This window comes from Penaeus chinensis, chromosome 1 (genome assembly GCF_019202785.1).
Source record: "Penaeus chinensis breed Huanghai No. 1 chromosome 1, ASM1920278v2, whole genome shotgun sequence".
NCBI classification, from domain to species: domain Eukaryota; kingdom Metazoa; phylum Arthropoda; class Malacostraca; order Decapoda; family Penaeidae; genus Penaeus; species Penaeus chinensis.
The window spans coordinates 18,883,020-18,903,019 of NC_061819.1; the positions used below are offsets into that span (position 1 = coordinate 18,883,020).

General features: G+C 34.2%; 2 protein-coding genes across 3 annotated transcripts in view; both read right to left on the reverse strand.

Moving 5' to 3' along the window:
• Positions 1-11,616, reverse strand: part of LOC125025735 (DNA repair protein RAD50-like) — a 28,505-nt gene extending 16,889 nt beyond the window's left edge. Inside the window, exons 1-11 of the mRNA XM_047613916.1 lie at positions 11,524-11,616; positions 8,208-8,368; positions 7,975-8,079; positions 7,572-7,735; positions 7,020-7,118; positions 6,532-6,644; positions 6,056-6,268; positions 5,250-5,404; positions 4,121-4,292; positions 1,226-1,382; positions 1-168 (exon numbers count right to left, since the gene is read on the reverse strand). The exon at positions 1-168 is cut by the window's left edge and continues 37 nt beyond it. Coding sequence (XP_047469872.1) covers positions 1-168; positions 1,226-1,382; positions 4,121-4,292; positions 5,250-5,404; positions 6,056-6,268; positions 6,532-6,644; positions 7,020-7,118; positions 7,572-7,735; positions 7,975-8,079; positions 8,208-8,330 — 1,469 coding nt within the window. The 5' untranslated portion in view covers positions 8,331-8,368; positions 11,524-11,616. The remainder of the gene's footprint in view (positions 169-1,225; positions 1,383-4,120; positions 4,293-5,249; positions 5,405-6,055; positions 6,269-6,531; positions 6,645-7,019; positions 7,119-7,571; positions 7,736-7,974; positions 8,080-8,207; positions 8,369-11,523) is intronic.
• Positions 11,617-16,017: 4,401 nt separating this feature from the next.
• Positions 16,018-20,000, reverse strand: part of LOC125028534 (pentatricopeptide repeat-containing protein 1, mitochondrial-like) — a 9,990-nt gene continuing 6,007 nt past the window's right edge. For both annotated transcript variants that reach the window (XM_047617910.1, XM_047617905.1), the window contains exons 4-11: positions 19,653-19,827; positions 19,193-19,341; positions 18,654-19,093; positions 18,315-18,438; positions 18,108-18,212; positions 17,700-17,830; positions 16,562-16,736; positions 16,018-16,343 (exon numbers count right to left, since the gene is read on the reverse strand). In XM_047617910.1, coding sequence (XP_047473866.1) covers positions 16,191-16,343; positions 16,562-16,736; positions 17,700-17,830; positions 18,108-18,212; positions 18,315-18,438; positions 18,654-19,093; positions 19,193-19,341; positions 19,653-19,827 — 1,452 coding nt within the window. In that variant the 3' untranslated portion in view covers positions 16,018-16,190. The remainder of the gene's footprint in view (positions 16,344-16,561; positions 16,737-17,699; positions 17,831-18,107; positions 18,213-18,314; positions 18,439-18,653; positions 19,094-19,192; positions 19,342-19,652; positions 19,828-20,000) is intronic.

Sequence of the window (20,000 nt, forward strand, 5' to 3'; positions counted from 1 at the left end):
ATATCTTCTACCTGGGTGAGCTCCACCTTTAGTGAGTCTAAATCCATGTCTGATAAATCACTCTCATTACGCATTAACGTCTGCTTGAGCTGGCGGATCTTCTTGCCTGTTTCATCTAGCTGCTTTCCTTTGGTCTTAATGTCATGGTCCAGGGCAGCTTCAGAGGATCTGTAATTGGTTTGGGTTAAAGTGAAATTTAGTTATAAGAATAATAAAAGCTTACAATATTCAAGTGATACATCTAAACAGTGAAAATTACAATTTTTCTTGGAGACTTTGGAGGCAGAGTTATCCTGAACACCACACAAATGTTTTTATCTTATATTCTTTAGAGAAACTCTTAACACTTCTGCATTTTAGCCTGCTGACCTGAATTTTCTCACATGCATCTTTTTACTACATTGATCTGGTCAATACAACATATTAATTATTCTAATCCCCTATTTACAATTTGTAACAGAAATGCAGTTTATACCAAAAAGTATGATGTCATAATAATATGAAGTCAGATTTTTTTCCATGTTAATAACACATAACAAATTAAAATACACACTTTTAACTTTGATATATAATTCTACTATTGATCCAAATTCATTAATCAAATACTTTTCAAACACTGCTTCTGAATATGAACATAAAATCTAGTAGATAACAACAACCAGCACATTATCAACCCATTTGATCCAGATGCTCCACTGCCATCACATGGCCCAAAATATGGGCATTAGGCTTACTTGAGTGGCCAATCTAACTGGCTTGTAGGCTTGCCACATACGAACACTCATTTGCGGTGGCAAAATTTTATGCCTTCACTTAGCAAGAAGAGGATCCTGAGCACGGAAATAGTATCCTCCCTGAAGCCAGTGTTCTTCCAGTCATGGCTCACGCATGGTACATTCCACACTTATTTATCAATGGAAATAATGCAAAAGCCCCTTCCTAAATGAGTCTAATCCTCCAAGAACTTTGTGAACTCATGGTGAGTCATTCCTGTCACCCCAGTCTTCAACCACAATGTTCACAATGGCAAGTTCACATTACCCCAGGCCACAGCCAAATTTTACCATGACAACATATTGACTTCATCTGCCTCTCAAGCCAAATTTTTTTATGACATGGTCATGTGTTCTGGATCGTTGAGGTTAACAAAAGTAATATCACATGAAAGAAACACAAAACTAAACATTTACTCAGACTTCTCCTTCAACTTGGCATCAGTTCTAACCTTAATCCATCAATCTCCTTCTGTACAGCTTGTTCTTTTCTTTCATACTCCTCTTTCTTCTCTGCAATCTTCTTGCGTTCCTCTTCAACAACTTTGAGGAGTTTGGACAAAAGAGACTGAGCTTGTTGTTCACTGAAGTCTTCAACACCCATAAATTCTGGAAAAAAAAAGACATTCTTTAAACCAACCAGCATGGATGGCAAGAATATATGTCAAACCCACTGTAATATATGTTTCTTTATTGTATTTACACATAGATGGCTCTACAAGTGCTTAGTCACCAAGAAGTGAAATACCTGGTCAGTTATTAGTCCTATCTATCTCACCTGTATATCCTTTTCCTTGATTTTTGGGAAGATTCTTTTGTCTTTTTTCATTGTCTTTAATGTTACCAAGATTTTAATAACAATATAATAATCATATCACTAAGAATAATAACAGTAACAATATGAATAGTATTAGGAAGAAAAACAAATTCACACAATTTCAAGGAATGGGGAAATCAGGAGTGGTCACTAGAGGCTACTATAGACTCCTTGCTGGCTGAGCATATGTGGAACCATCTGTTATGTAACAAAATTCACAAAAAAATACAGTGGACTGAACATAAATCCATAGTCATTGGTTTAAGGGGACCATCCTAAGTTGGAAAGGTCAACCTAGATGAAAATGAGTTAAGAGCACTTGTACATACCTGGTAAATCTCCCATGGGAATATTATATCCTATCTTGATTCCTTTCTTGGTAAACAATACAAAACTACAAACTGCTGGTCCTCTAGTGTGGCCATTACCCTAACAATAGTATTGGTTCCTAACAGTTATGTGCATGTTTACATGTATGTATGCATGTCTGTATATGAGCATGCAAGTATTATGTATGTATGTGTGTGTATCTGTATATATTTGTAAGAGTATATATTCATGTAAGTATGAATGTATGTGTATTGTTAAGCTCACTTTTGTGCATATCTGATATAATATACATGAAGCAAGATTGTATACTGACAATTTTATACCTGAAAAATATAAAAAATACCAATGTTTGGAAATAAGTTGTGTTAATGTTTCTCTAATATATTGAAATAATTAATCTGACTATTTGGTCACTGTGCACAGGTAAGTAGATCTTTACGCTCTTTTTTATATATAACATACCTATGCTGGATGAAATATGAATTATCAAAAATAAGAATAAAAAAGTTTCCAGGCTTCAAATCAAGCTTTCTCAAAAAATACTTTTTCATCAAAGGGGAAAGCCTTTGATTTTTTTTTTTACTTTTTGGAAACAACTAGTTAATACCCCAGAAGTCATTGTACAATTTTTAGACTTTTTATGAACTTCTCAATCTTTTATTTTCTTTCTAAAGGCTCTTTCAGACATAACATTTAAATCTATGTGGACTGGGGAAATTCCCCACTGCCTACTAAAAATATTACCTCAAAATATAAAGCTAAAAAGATGTGCATATTCAGCCTCTACAGCACCAAAAGAATTACTGTGATTTCTCAAGTGGTTATTTTTTAACAGGATTTAATCCAAAACCCTTTACCTGATTGGTGCACTATTTTGTTCAAGGGCTTTGTGGGCATTTTTTATGCCTTTTGAAAAATCTGTTAAAACTGTTTCAGAAAACAACAGCGTGTGTGGATGGCATTATTCACTCCTGAGAGGACCACCTTTAAAAATCAGCAAACACCATATCTTTTCTAAAATACAGTGTTATCTTCAGTTTTAATCTTTCACTTTTCCCTTAATAAAACAAGCAACCTTGATTCCTTTTTTCATTGCTTCATCACCATTACCACAATGACTATTTCCTGGTTCTTAGAAGTCTGGCATAAAGGTTATAGCAGTCAGATAAAATCTAATCAGGACACTCAACTGAGCAGACTTCAGACAATCAGAACAAATGCACACCACAAGAACAACAGAAGACAACAACAAGAGAAAACCAACCTGGCTACCTGTCAGGTCCACTGTTGCATGATAAGGAAAAACAAACTTCTCTCTTCCACCTAGGTGTGTGGGTACTGTGCTGACTCCTATTCTGTGGTTTTGCTGCACTCTTAGTTTTTTTCCCATTCATTGTTTCATGTTACCTCTTTTTTGACAAGGCTGCCCCCTCATTAGTTGTCTTTTCCTGAAAAGCAACTACACTAGCCAACCTTTGGGATTCCAGCAGTCCACATGCCTGACTGACACCAAGGCAGAGCAGACAGCACTGGAGGTGATGAGGCAAACAGCAAACACCCCATCACCAAACAGTTCATATTGAGCTGTTACCACTTGTAGTTTTGCCAACAACTTCCCATGCTAAGCAGTCATTTCCAATCTACATAACTATAGTAATCAACTTTTTTCAGTAAAGCCTATGTAACAAACCAGTTTGTTAAGGCATTACAATGTAGCCTGGCTCCAATATGTTTGGGTTACTCCTGTGTTGTTCCCTTCTTTTCCAGTTTTTAACTAACCTTCATACTAGATCTCAGGGAACTAAAAAAATAGTAATCTTACAAACATAAAAGTCCTCCTTTGCATGTGAGGGTAGTCCTCCTCCATTTTGCTGATTTTCATAATCTCAAAACACAAAGCTGATGGGTGGGTTTCTCCATTTTTTTGTCTTTCTTGGTTGGTGAATGTGCCCTACAAATGCTATTAGATTTCTGTATATGCTCCCATTTGACTGGTATCACCTTTATGCCAATCATCTTAGACAGAAAATAGTTTTCCACACATCAGGTGCTTCATTGTTGGGAAAGGTGGCTACACCAAAACAATTAAACATTCACAATAAAGCAATGTCACACATTTCTAAATCTCTTAAGATTTTCACAATATGTTTACTTGTTGTGAAAACCTCGACTCTCCTTTTAAATGAAAACTGGCATTCACCTGCAAAGGAAAATTCCTTGGTAATGCTTGACATCCGTCTGTTTCGTTGCTTGATGTCATCCTGATGTGTTTTGTAAGCTGCCTCATATTCCCCTCTAAGTCTTTCTGTCCTAGACACCTCAGCTTGATTCTTCTCCTTCTCTCTCTGAATGCTTTGCATCCGAGACATTACCTTCAAGTGAATATGGGAGCAATACTGTAATCAGTAAAATACTAAAAATATTGGAATGAAAACAAAATGAAAATATGCAACAAAAACCAAAAAGGGACTTGATAAAACTTAACAATTACAAGGAGAGGACTTACCACATAGGGTATGTGGTAAGAAAATAAAAAGTTAAAATAAATAATCATATATAACTTACTTTTCACTTTGTAAAACATATGATAAAATGATTGTATTTCATCATTATAGAGTCACTAATACAAATGCAAGTATTGTACTTTATTATTATGAAGGTACACACTAGGGAGAAAGAGTACTTTGTCAAAGTAATTAATACAAAAATAATATTTTTTCACTATGAATGTTGATGGCATAAGCAAAATTAGCACTTTGACGTTAAAAGTAATTGCCAAATACAAAATGTTGCTCACTGAATGCTTTCAGGTCTTCTTACTCTTTTTTCAAGAAATACTTCACCCTTTCAATAATTACCCTCCTTAACCCAATGAACGCAGGTGGCAAGACTGGAATGCCATGCCCCCTGTAATAAAAGTTTTATATATTGTCTTTACACATAGATGGCTCTACAAGTGCTTAGTCACCAAGGAGTCAGCTATTAGTCGAACCAATCTCATCTGCTTACCCTTTTCCTTCATTTTTTGAAAGCTTCACTTCAATCATTTTATAGTCTTTGATGTTATTGATATTTCAAAAGTAAGAATGATAACAATGTCAATATTAATAGTATTGGAAAGAAAAATAAACTTTCCAGCCAATTCAAGAAACAGGAAAATCAGGATCGATTACTAAGGCCAACTGATAAGACTCCTTGATGCTGAGCACACTTGGACCCATCTGTATGTAACAAAGCTCACTAAAATCTAAAGGGGACAGTAAATAAACCACTGACATTGGGTTAAGTAATCACCCTCCTTCCAATCTCACACTAAGTCCCCCCCTTACCTTTTCCTGTTCCTCTTCCATGTTCTCTAAGTTCCTCTGAAAATCTTGTATCATACGGTACAGTTCCTCATCTGAACAGTCCAGTTGCTCCGAAAGGGTCGCCCGCAAGTCTGCCTGGCTCTGTCTTAGGGCTTCAAGTTTATGCTTCTCTCCAACTAAAAGGGAACAGGAAAGTATGCTTAAAAAAAAAAGGGTTGGATTTGCTTGTCAAACTTATGTTATCTGTGATATCTATTGTCATGTAATTTTTCATTAGCATTATTGGATATATGTAGTAAAGAAACTATAAAGGCATTAAGAAAAGAAATTTCGCTCTCTCTCATGTGGGTAACACCCCAAAATTTTCATCCCAAACTACCATATGATTTTGCTCACAAAAATAATAACTACATAACCATGTCCTTCCACAGGGTAATGAAATTTATTGGAGAACCTTTTGAAGCATTTTCCTTTCCTTTCTTAGTATGGTTGTATCACCTGACATTCATATAAATGAAATCATCTAACAACTAAACAAGCAAAGTATTTGTAGATCTATCACGAAAAGATAAAGAAAGAAAAGGTAATAAACATTAGGATATCATTTATATCAAATTTAGAAAGGATAAAGAAATATAGATAAAGGGGAGGAGAGGAAATATGAAAACTGACTTTTGAAAACACAAACAGACTTTAGAGCACACTTTTTATGCAGAGGGCTCTGTAGGGGATAGGAACCTAGGAACCAAATCCAAATCAAAATATTTAAAATGCATGTCTGGCTAATGAATTCTGAGGCATGTTCCAGTTTAACAGTGAAAACTTACTCAGGTCTCCATTCAAACGGCCAACATTCTCTTCCAAGTCACAGATTTCCTTCAGACGTTCTCGAATTGGCTCCAGTTCTTCCTTCAGTTTACTCTTTTGAACTTTAATCTTATTCTGCTGCTCACAAGATGCCTTCAAGTCAAGACGCTTTCGGTTTGCCTCATCTCGCCACTTCTTGAGGCCATCAATGACTTCGTGCATGTTCTTCACCTCTGGAATATTCAACCTTTAGGTCAGATTCTTTTTATTGTTCAGTAATATTAATGTTAACTATTCCAATATTGATTACTTTTAATTTGTTAAGCAAGATATATTATCATCAAAGTATATAATATATATGTGCCAAATAATTCCCACAGCAATCAAAATCAACATTTAAATGAACCACACATTACTTTTTAATATTATCATATTTGAAAACCACATAGATATTTGTCACAGGCAAGTATTTTCAAATAATAAACAAGTTACTTACTAGTTTTCATTTCTGCACGTAGCTTACGTATCGTATCAAGACATTTGATGTATTTGGTGGCATTGAATATGGCATCAAATTTTTCTTTCACTTTCTTACCTTCATCTAGAGGCCTGTGCACCAATGCAAGTATAAAACATTAGGTCTTCCTTAATTTTAGTATTGGACTGTTTAATAAAGGACTTTTTCTTGTATTATACCTATATGACATAATTTTGTGAAAAATAAATAACTTTTCAACAAAGCATTTTCATATATGTCATTACAAAAATTTGCTGTTGTTTTTCCAAAAAGAAAAACATATCAATGTGAATGAACATTTCCAAGAAGTAGTAGCTGTAACCAATTTTTTTTTTCCTGATGCATTTCTGATAAAGGTATAAACAAAATGCATTAAATTTATCTCTTGTGCTGTGAAGATGTTCATACTCATTCATATATTTTTTTTTTTTTTCACAATGAACTCTGTATAACTTTTCCCATCTTACCAATTTGATTCCTCCTGGTGACAAAATATAACATTGTTCAGGATAGGTTTTGAAACACCCAAGGCATTTGATATTTCTGCTTCAAAGTCAGCACACTTACTGAAATCAATGAAGAGAAATGAATCACAGACATAAGAATTGCAAATGAAGCAAACTGAGGGTAAAAAGATCTGTGATATTTAGAATAAAATACTAGAACTATAAAAAAGAAAAAGAAAAAAAATGAGCCACCTATTAGTTTCATTAATTCCATATATTTTCTATTATTATTTTCAAAGCTATTAATATACCCACAATCACAGAATATTCAGTGAAAGAGATTTAATAGAAACAACAGCTCATAAATCAATGGTTATATTCATGGACAAGGCCTTAAATGATTCCGAGTTCTATGAATATTTTATGCAACACTGAACACACATAAAGTTTCAAGATGACTGTATCACATTATGAACTTACCCATCAACAAGTAATTCTAACAACACAGCACTTCGTGAAAGGACTATTTTCACTTAATGGTAATACAGAAAATTTACTCCATCAACTCCTCACCTAGATATAGCATCTGTACTGCCATCTGGCCTCCTTCTTTGCAATGTTGCATCTATGGTCTTACACTCAATCTTCTTCAGCTTCTGTGTGGCTTCCAAGGAGCGTGTTGTTACAAGAGTTGCTCCTTTTGTGTCTTTTAGCATTAATTTGATCTGACCACGCACCTAAAATAGGCCAAAACAAATGTAATCAACAACTTTTACTTAAGAAATACAAGATTTTTATTACATTATGATGGTGTCAATGTCACCACAATAATGTCAATCATAATGTTGTTATAGATCATCTTTTCTTATTCTGAATATTGCTGCAGACATATAACCAATATATTCATGTCATTTATAAATCAGCAGATGACTGATACACTTGTCATACAGTCCACCTATGACCTGCAAACACTTACAGTAACTTCCTTTGCTAACTTTGGATCGTGGACAAAAGATGCTCCTTTTCCACAGCCTGGAGGAGCATCACCTGTTGTGATGTATTTCAGTGACTCAATTATAGTCTGGAAAAGTTACAGAAATACTATTAGAAAATATTAATATCAATATCTAAATTATTTTGGTTCATATTACACACACATTCATATATCATATATACAAATACTTTCTAAAATATATGGCAACTACTCACTGTTTTTCCACAACCATTTTGACCTAAGATGAGTGTCAGGGGTGAAAAAAACTGAATTTTCCGGGGTTCCTCCGGGCCAAAGCTCCGAATGCCCATAATTTGCATTTTCTCCAACTTGGACATTTTTTCTTTTTTTCGTTCTTCTATCTATAGTTTAAATCCTGAAATATTATAGGGAAATTCTTAGGGACACTTAGCCATTCCTCTGGCACAATACATTGAAGCTCTCCCTGTTACTTCTAGCTAACTTGGGACTTGTTACAGCAAATGTTATATATACTTTTGCTGAATAATCAAATTATGTTACAATATATCTGACAAAAAATATGAATTATCAAAACTGGTCCAACAGGGCAAGAGTGCATACACATGATATACATACTTCTACCTCGGTTTTGCCACTTCCATGTGTGTGTCTGTGTGTGTGTGTGTGTGTGTGTGTGTGTGTGTGTGTGTGTGTGTGTGTGTGTGTGTGTGTGTGTGTGTCTGTGTGTGTGTCTGTGTGTGTCTGTGTGTGTGTGTGTCTGTGTGTGTGTGTCTGTGTCTGTGTGTGTGTGTGTGTGTGTGTGTGTGTGTGTGTGTGTGTCTGTGTGTGTGTGTCTGTGTGTGTGTGTCTGTGTGTGTGTGTCTGTGTGTGTGTGTCTGTGTGTGTGTGTGTGTGTGTCTGTGTGTGTGTGTGTGTGTGTCTGTGTGTGTGTCTGTGTGTGTGTGTGTGTATGTGTGTGTGTGTGTGTCTGTGTGTGTGTGTGTCTGTGTGTGTGTGTCTGTGTGTGTGTGTGTCTGTGTGTGTGTCTGTGTGTGTGTGTGTGTGTCTGTGTGTCTGTGTGTGTGTGTGTCTGTGTGTGTGTGTCTGTGTGTGTGTGTCTGTGTCTGTGTGTGTGTGTCTGTGTGTCTGTGTGTGTCTGTGTGTGTCTGTGTCTGTGTCTGTGTGTCTGTGTCTGTGTGTGTGTGTCTGTGTGTGTGTGTGTCTGTGTGTGTGTGTGTCTGTGTGTGTGTGTGTGTGTGTGTGTGTGTGTGTGTGTCTGTGTGTGTGTGTGTGTCTGTGTGTGTCTGTGTGTGTGTGTGTGTTTGTGTGTGTGTGTGTGTGTGTGTGTGTGTGTGTGTGTGTGTGTGTGTGTGTGTGTGTGTGTGTGTGTGTGTGTGTGTGTGTGTGTGTGTGTGTGTCTGTGTGTGTGTGTCTGTGTGTGTGTGTCTGTGTGTGTGTCTGTGTGTGTGTGTGTCTGTGTGTGTCTGTGTGTGTCTGTGTGTGTGTGTCTGTGTGTGTCTGTGTGTGCCTGTGTGTGTCTGTGTGTCTGGGTGTGTCTGTATCTCTGTGTGTCTGTATCTGTGTATGTCTGTGTCTGTGTGTGTCTGTGTGTGTCTGTGTCTGTGTGTGTCTATGTGTCTGTGTGTGTCTGTGTCTGTGTGTGTCTATGTGTCTGTGTGTGTCTGTGTCTGTGTGTGTCTGTGTCTGTGTGTGTCTGTGTGTGTCTGTGTATGTGTCTGTGTATGTGTCTGTGTATGTGTCTGTGTATGTGTCTGTGTCTGTGTCTGTGTGTGTCTCTGTGTGTGTGCCTGCAGGTGTGTGCCTGCCTGCCTGCCTGCCTGCCTGCCTGCCTGCCTGCCTGCCTGCCTGCGTGTGTGTCTGCTTGCGTGCCTGCACACGTGTCTGTGGGTGTCTGTGTCTGTGTGTGTCTGTGTCTGTCTCTGTGTGTGTCTGTCCATCTCTGTCTGTTTGTCTCTGTGTGTCTGTCTGTGTGTGTGTCTGTCTATGTGTGGGTCTGTCTATGTGTGGGTCAGTCTCTGTGTTGGTCAGTCTCTGTGTGGGTCAGTCTGTGTGTGGGTCAGTCTCTGTGTGGGTCTGTCTCTGTGTGGGTCTGTCTCTGTGTGGGTCTGTCTCTGTGTGGGTCTGTCTCTATGTGTGTCTGTCCCTGTGTCTGTCTCTGTGTCGGTATGTCTGTCTCTGTGTCTGTGTGTCTGTCTCTGTGTATGTGTGTCTGTCTCTGTGTCTGTGTGTCTGTCTCTGTGTCTGTGTGTCTGTCTCTGTGTTTGTGTGTCTGTCTCTGTGTCTGTGTGTCTGTCTCTGTGTCTGTCTCTGTGTCTGTGTGTGTCTGTGTCTGTGTGTCTGTGTGTCTGCGCATCTGCATCTGTATGTATCTGTGACTGTGTGCATCTGTGTCTGTGTGTATCTGCATCTGTGTATCTGCATCTGTGTATCTGCATCTGTATGTATCTGTATCTGTGTATCTGCATCTGTGTGTATCTGCGTCTAAGTGTATCTATGTCTGTGCGTATCTACGTCTGTGTATCTATGTATCCTATATGGGTCTCTGGAATTACTGGTGGCAGCTCTTGATGGATTTAGCAATAAGGCAAAGCCCTTGGGCCTAGAGGTCTGTGTATCTATGTCTGTGTATATCTGTGTCTGTGTATATCTGTGTCTGTGTATATCTGTGTCTGTGTATATCTGTGTCTGTGTATATCTGTGTCTGTGTATATCTGTGTCTGTGTATATCTGTGTCTGTGTATATCTGTGTCTGTGTATATCTGTGTCTGTGTATATCTGTGTCTGTGTATATCTGTGTCTGTGTATATCTGTGTCTGTGTATATCTGTGTCTGTGTATATATATCTGTCTGTATATATATCTGTGTCTGTATATGTATGTGTCTGTATATATATGTGTCTGTGTATATCTGTGTCTGTGTGTATCTGTGTCTGTGTGTATGTGTCTGTGTGTATCTGTGTCTATGTATGTGTGTGTGTGTGCAGGGTCTTCATCAATTCCCAAACATAAAAAAAATAAACAAAAGAGAATGTCAGGAGAGACAGAATGCAGCTACAGTTTCATAAGTTCCATCACTGAGATATTGAACTTCATAAATGTTATATTACAATGGTATTACTGCCTGAACACAGAGGCACACCTGCACCTATGGGGGAAAAAATTGTCAATCTCACTACCCAAATTGTCTCCCTGTCTGTAAATTTGAGGCCTAGACTACGAAACAACAACAAAAAAAACATTACATACGCTGTAAATATAAGAACTCGATTGTTGGCTATCAATTTCCCAAAGAGTGTGTTTATCATCCAATTAAATTTAGTCAGACTTGAAGTATGTTGGGGATTGCACTCGTTTTCAGAATAAAATGACTGTTAGTTTTGTTCCTTACTTCATCATTCAAGAGAATAGAACAAGTAAGAAAATGTTTACTGACATGCCTCTTGCACCATATCGATCAAGGATGACTAAAAACATTTAGATACAATCAAAAACAAAGACGAGGAAACACTAAACACCTTATATGACACAGATGTAATAAAGGTATATTTACCGATATTAAGTGGTTAAGCAACAGCACCGTAAACAGAAAACAGACATGGACTTTTCCGCGCCATCAGTACGTATGGCGAAATCAACCGATTCGGGACGATTATTATTAACTAATTAATTTCGCTATTATTCCTATTTCCTTGTGGTTTATCTGTATTTGTATTTCTTTTATTATTATTTTCATTATCATTGTAATTAAAATTATGATCATCATCCTCTTCATCACCACTATTTTTATTGTTATCATTATAATCTTTATCATTACTATTTATCATTATTATTAATACTGTCATCATTATCGTTATTGACATCATCATTATCATTATCACTGTTATCATTATTGCTATTGTTAGCAATAATATTATTATTGTCATTATTAGCATCATATTTATTATTATCATTATCATTATTATTATTATTATTATTATTATTATTATTATTATTATTATATTATTATTATTATTATTATTATTATTATTATTATTACTATTATTATCATTATTATTATTATCATTATCATTATCATTATCATCATTATTATTATCATTATCTTCATTATCATTATCACTATCATCATTATCACTATCATTATCACCATTATTATTATCATTATCATCAATAGTATTATTATCATATTTGTTATTATTGTTGCTACTGTTATTATTATTATTACTATTATTATCATTATTATTATTATTATTATTATTATTATTATTATTATTAATACTATTATTATTATTATTACTATTATTATTATTATTATTATCATTATTATTACCAATATTATTATTATCATTATCATTATTATTATTATTATTATCATCATTATTGTTGTTATTATTATTGTTATTATTATTATTATTATTATTATTATCATAATTTTTATTATTATTATCATTATCATTATTATTATCATTATTATTATTATTATTATTATTATTATTATTATCATTATTATTATTATTATCATTATTATCATTATCATTATTATTAGTGTCATTATTACTATGATTATTACCACTACTACTACTACTATTATCATTATTTTTACTATCATGATCATTGCTATCATTATCATTTTTGTTCTTATTACCATTATCATTATTATTATTATTATTATTATTATTATTATTATTATTATTATTATTATTATCATTATAATTATAATAATAATAATAATAATTATTATTATTATTATTATTATTATTATTATTATTATTATTATCATTATTATTATTACTATTATTATTGTTATTGTCATTATTACTATTATCATTATTATTATTATTATTATTATTATTATTTTCATTATTATTATTGTTATTATCTGTGCTGTTATTATTGGCATTATTACCACTAATATTAATAGTAATATCATCATTATTATTATCATCATTATCATTGTTATCATTATCATTATTGTTCTTATTACTATTATTATTGTATTATTATAATTGTTAGTATTAGTATCACTGTTATCATTATTATCATATAATCAAAATCATTATCATTACTACTGACACCTCACTACTACTATTATAATTATCATTATCATCATCAATATATCATCATTATTATTTTCTTCATCATTATCATTTCTATGTTTATTTTCATCTTTATCATTATCATTTCATTGTCTTTTACTATTGATATTATCATTATTACTATTATCAATATCATCATCATAATCATAATCATAACCATAATCCTATCATAATTATCCTCATCATCATCATCACAATCATCATCATCATTATCATTATCATCATCATTACCATTTTTTATCTTTGGTACATCATTATCATTATTATTATTATTGTTATTATTATTACCATTATTATTATTATTATCCTTTTTATTATTACTATCACTATTATCATTACATTTCTCTAATTGATATCATTGTTATTGTTAACATTATCCTTATCATCATCAATAATACCATTACTATTATTATTACAACTATCATTGTCATTGTTATTGTTAACATTATCCTTATCATCATCAATAATACCATTACTATTATTATTACAACTATCATTGGCATTATTACTATTTTTTTCATTCTTATAGATAATGTTTTTGTTGTTGCTATCATTGTTATTATTACTATTATTTTCTTTCTTATAGATAATGTTTTTGTTGTTGTTATATTTCTTGGTATTAATAATAATTAAATGATAATACACACAATTGGCCTTAGCCACATTCCCTTTAGGATGATGAGATCTAGGACCACCCTTTAACATGTGATATCCTTACCCCTTTGATGTCTGAGGAGATTGGGGTGGTGATTACTGAAGTCTCTCCCCATGATCACATGGGCCTGTGCCACATTGTTGCAGACCTTATTGATAGCCACCTTCCTACAGCCTGGCCAACTGTACACTTTGCATAGACTGAAAGTACCCCTGGCCAGTTGGATTTAAATGGTAAGATATTTAATATCATATCTACAGGGTGGTAAATTGGCTATGAAGGTGTAAGATATTTAATGTCATATCTACAGGGTGGTAAATTGGCTATGAAGGTGCATGGGATTCTCACTTTGTCCAGGGTGATTAAAACTTTTATTCCTGCAAGGAGTATGGGATTGTCACTTTGTCCAGGGTGATTAAAATGCTGATTCCTGCTCTGCTTGATATCTAGAAAAGTTAAAGTCTCATAGAGAATGACTGTCCATGTTTTAAAGCTCTTAGTTTGCAAGATTGCAGAGTCAGAGTCAGATGCTCCCTTAGCAGTGAATTAACATGTTTGAGTCTAACTCCCAGGTAAAGTTAGACTCACTAACTAGGATCACCATCTGACCAATCCCTGTCTTCCCCCCTACAGAATAAGCTATTTGAGAGGCTTACCAGATGTCTATTGAGAGGACACCCTTTGCCCATGACCTTTAATTTCTAAGGTCTTTGCTTTTTTCCCTTAGGTTGAGGTTCTGGCTCTGCCCTGTGGTCTTAGCCTGTGTTCCTCTGCCCATGCGGTCTCATGTGTTGGATAGAGAGGAATATCTCTCCTTAGGTTAGAATGGGAGTTGGCTTTAAGGGGCTTAGTCCCCTTTCCTTCAGGTCTACAACCATCGGAGTCATTGCCATCACACTAATGAATGAGAAGAGGATGATCTGCTATTTGTGAGTGTGCATGTGTGTGTGAAGCCACAGTCACAGGACACCTTAATAACAGCTGGTCCCCTATCCCATATTCTTGTACAGTGATATCGAAGGGCTGTACCATATTACCTCGCAGGACACCTGTCCCACATGTGAACATGGCAATCATAGTGCTCTCCAGGGAAGCAGTACTAACTGGATATATGTCAGTTGTTTTTATCCTTGGTGCATTGTCCAGGGAAGCAGTACTAATTGGATATATGTCAGTTGTTTTTATCTTTGGTATATTGTTTTATTGCCCTTAAAAAAAAAAAAAAGTAAAAAGAAGCCACCAACACAATTGTGGGTTAGACAGTAGTCTGACAGGAAGGACCAAAATGTGAGTAATAATGTGGATATTACTGTTATAGATGCTTGCTCATGTCAGCCTACTTCTCCTTTATGTTCATGTAGTTATTGTGGTTTGCATTCCATAATTCTTCATTGGCCTTTATATTATATTATTGGAATAAGCTGATTAGAGGCAATGGTGAAATGTTTCTATTTGTTTACCAGTTGAGTTCCATACTTGTTGAAATTAGGAAATGTGTATAACTGTATATCAAAACACAACTTTAGTTATCAATGTAGTGACTGGTGAGTGCTATACCATAGTTTTTGTTTTGATTAGTGGAAGTCAATGAATAGTGAGGGACAAAGACTGACTTGACAGGTCTTTTCTTCATCCCTAGTTATGGAAGGAATCAGCATGACAGATAGCTGGGGCAGAGAAAAATCACTCCATATCTTGGGTCCCTTTATACCAGAGAGTTGTGTTACTGTGGCTCAGCTCCAACTTAATGTGAGAGATGTTCTATCCAATATCTGTCGTTGACAAAATATCCACACTGTATTGGGTGATTTCAATGCAGTATCCTCCTGCAATCAACTTACAACCATTCCTATCATATTCTTCAATAACCTTTACACTGTACTGTATCACACACTCAAACAAAACTTATGTAACTTTACTGACTGCATGTGGCTGCTGGAGGGCAATATGATTCAATCAAAATAGACATTAATAAAATAGAGAAAAGAGCAATTCAAACTTTATAACTGTAACTACATTTCTATATCAGTCATGTCTTTTCAAAACAAGTGAAATAAATTCATAGTAATCACTTGCCAAAGTAAATAATATAAGTTTTATTTAAAAGTTTGTAATGAATGTCATTAGACTTGAGGATAAAATAATAGCTTTTGAAATATAACAATCACTGAAAATATGATGAGTTTGATTAATATGCTGATAACTTGGTCTCTATCATTTTGCATATCAATCCTCTTGTGTGTAAACACAGACAAAAATGTGACTGGATAACAAAAGGCCAATAAAATTATCAATGTTCCATCATCTTTGTTATCATATATTTATGACTAGCTGTAATTCAACAACTCTGATAGTTTATTTCATTATGTACAAGAATAAGATATAAGATATCTACAAATATCTTCAGAGATTTTAACATAAAAGGAATTACATGTTTTACTGAGGAAACACTACTACACAACTATAAGATCATCTCTGATTTGTTGATGCTGCTCTGTACTGTGCCCAAGGGTGGTCTGGGAGTTGTATATTTGATGCTTTCAGCCAGTTTTTATATTCTAGCAAGAAGAGCCTCATTCCTTTCAATCTATTCTTCTGTTCAAAGTTATCACCATCTTCTTCCTATGAAAAAAGGAGTGAAAACACTAAATTAGTATGATAATTACACTAACTTGTAAAGAAGTCTATGGCAAAACTGAAATATTATATAGTCATCTTCAGAATCACAAAAATCTTCCTCAAATCAGTAGTGACCATCAAATATCTAATATTAAATCATAGCTGTAAATTTAATGTTAAATAAATAGAAACATCTACTTTCAAAACTACAATAAACTTACTGATTTTAAGACTATATCACGTGCTCTCTTTCGAGCCTTCTCAAGGATGTTGATAAGATGTTCATCTGGGACAATGTTTCTGTCTCTTATCTCAAAGAGCATCTCCAGAGTAAAATAGTAGTCTGTCTTTACTAAACCATTTTTCACCAAAGATGTCATTATCTCCAAATTTGGCCTGAAAAAGGAAAATAGATTTTGTTAATATAAAGGGAAAAAAGCAAGCACAGTCAAACATACAAAAGGACTAAAATAATATATCAATAAAAAGTACATAAACAAATCAATATAATACAAGAAACTGATTGAAACATTAAAGTTAGTTGACTGGGATGCAATCAGTTTGTTTTTATCACTCTGCCACTAGATGTCCATTCTTCAAAGGAGAATCCCATTGGTATTAGGTCAACAGAAGGAGGCATATAAATAACACACTGTTCCTAGTAAAATCACTTTCTGAGTGTTCACCTTAGCTCACAAACTAACTCTTGCTTAAGGATTAGCTATTCTTTTGGGTTAGACTGATGTATTAAAAAAGTACTATATTTGAAGATGTGAAAAAAGGGAATTTTTTGCATTGTAGCTTTCCAAAAATAAAGCTTGATTCCTGTGTCAATTTTTCACTACCAATGTTTAATGTCTGATACTCTGGCTCCTTTCTTTTTTTGTTTCTTATGGAGACTTTGACAAATCTCACAATCTGAATGGACTTCAATATACTCAACCTTTATTCACCCTAATTTTGAAAATGGCTGGAGTTAATTTTGGGCAGATAGTACAAGGAATGGAATTTTACACATTCTTAAGCCAAGGATTTAATTTATGAACCTGAAATATACTTAGCAGGTGCTTAAATACATTCAGACCTTCTATAATCATGTATTTTTCCTATGGACTACTATCTATACTGGTGCCAACAGCCTGATGGTGACAGCCTACCCTACACTAAACTAATAATGAACTAAAAGGGGACACAGAGAAACAAACAATAGATTTGCTATACAAGATCCTAGGCTTATTAAAACAATAATAATAAATCAGAACAGCATTGATAATCAAGACCTTAAAGACAACTAAATACTTTAATATAAGCAAGAGCAAGCAACAGAAAAAAAGAGGTATAACATCCTCCATTACTAACCTGAAGCCCAAAGAGTCCATGTCCTTCAGAAAGTTCTTTGCGTCATGCAAGCGGTGACAACCTAAGGCCAGGCAGCCAAAGGTTATGAGATCTGGCACAAGGTGATGTTCCTGCATGAAGTCTAATACTTCCTGAAGTACAATGAAACACATTAGATATCTTAAAAATCACTTAAATATAATTCATAAAACTTATTTTTTAAAAATTCTTTTAAATTTTTCCTGGTGTCCTCAAAAATATATTAAACCACATTTTTAAATGGAACTAATGTGTGATCTGTTTCAAAATATACAAAACAGAGCTATAAGAAATCTGAAATTTATGTACATTAAACACTATCCTGACCAACAAGATCTCACATTAAGAAGTAGTAACATTTACATACAACACTGAACTGATTCTAATTACTTTAGCTGCACTGGTATCTCTGCGAAAACTTCTCCTGCGGATAAGCATGTTGTAAAACTGGATATCTGGTACAATTCCAATATTCTTCATTGAATCCAATAAAGCCTGAAAATTATATTCATTCATTAAAATTAGTAGCAGTCACTTTAATCACTAACAAATTAAACATATTCTCATTATGCTAACAGCATTCAACTGCAATCTTACCTCTTCTGCCTGAGTATCTGCAGGTAAAGATTCCAACATCTGTGTCACTGTTCTGATGTCAGGTTTCACATTATCTTCTGCCATGTGTTTAAAGATGCTAACTGGGCCTCCTACCAGAGCCAGCCTGTTGATTGTTTATATGAAATGCTTTCCTTTTATATTGTTTTCATTTACAAAGAAGAAAGAGGTGTTATTAGATGTTCATGTTATGTGAAAGACATTTATCAACTGATACATTTGTTTGGATAATCCTCACTTCTCTAACCTAAATTAAAAGTAAACAAAATACTTAGAGTAGATGTTTTAATGTAAGTAGAATACCCATGACTAATAACTCACCTATCCTCTGGTTGCTGTAGAGATCTTAAACCAATAACATTGCCAACAGTCATTTTTCTCCCTAAGAGATCTGGTAAGACTTGCTGATCAGCCTGAGCATTTTCCATGTTTCTTTTTACTTCAATGACAGTATACTCAGGTTCTATGAGGCTGATACTATTTTCTCCACTTTGAACACCTCTATCAGTTTCTATGCATGCCTTGCTTTCACTTTCTGATGGCTCCTTTTTACTTTCTATGTGCAGAACCTTTTCAGTGTGTTCTCCATTTATTTTGGGCTTTTGGTTTCCTCTCACAACCATAGATGGAGAGGGAGTTTCCTGGAGAAGTTGAGAAGTCAGCTGTGGATCTCCTGCTTGGCATTCTTTGATACACCGAACCAATAAGTTGTAGGAGTATATATCTGGAGACAGTTTCAACTCGCGCATCTTTCTCCATACCTGTAGACAAGCAAATCCATTAACTTTATAATACAAGGGATTGCATTCAATATCCTTTACATCAAAAACATATAAATAATATATCAAGCGAATACTTACTAAAAGAGCATGTCTAAAACCAGCCGCTTGATGAGTAATACACGCTTGTAACAAGAAATTCAGGCTTTCTGTTGTAATTAATAACCCTTTATCTACCATCTCATCCACAATTTGGAAAGCTGTTTTGATATCCCCACATCTACCAAATGCTGAAAGATTTAGAAGAAAACAATAATTAACAGCTTACATTTTTTTCATAGATTTTTGCAAATATCTGATGACATATAATATCTTGTATACTTATATATTTAACAAGTTTTGTACTATTCCTATGGGAATAAAATTTCATATCACCACTAAATGGTCAAGAGAGCATTACATAAAATTGCCAGTAAATACTCAAAAACACATTCAAATAAAACAAATCTGGAGGAGCATATCTAAAATAATTTTCTCAGAAAAGAAAACATGTAAAATATGAATAATGAAGATACCATTAAATAAAATACATATATCCTACCTTTTATCATAGCATGTGAAGTTGTACTATTCAAAATAACACCATTCTCCATTAGTTGTTTGCTTAGCTTGGTTGCTCTCTGTAGGCCATCAGTGAGTGGCCAGGGTGAGTTAGCACAGGCATTGAAAAGACTGGTGAATACTACATGTTTAGGTGTCAGGCCCCTTTTTTTCATCTGGTGAATATAAATGGCTTGGTTACTTCATCTTTATTTTTAAATTAACAATCTTATGTAATCTTCTTATGTAAATATCAATCTTATGTAAGTATCATCTACTAACCTGTTAAAATCTAATAATCTGGCAGATCTTTTCTTTCTCAAGCTAGAAAAGTATATTATTTCACAAC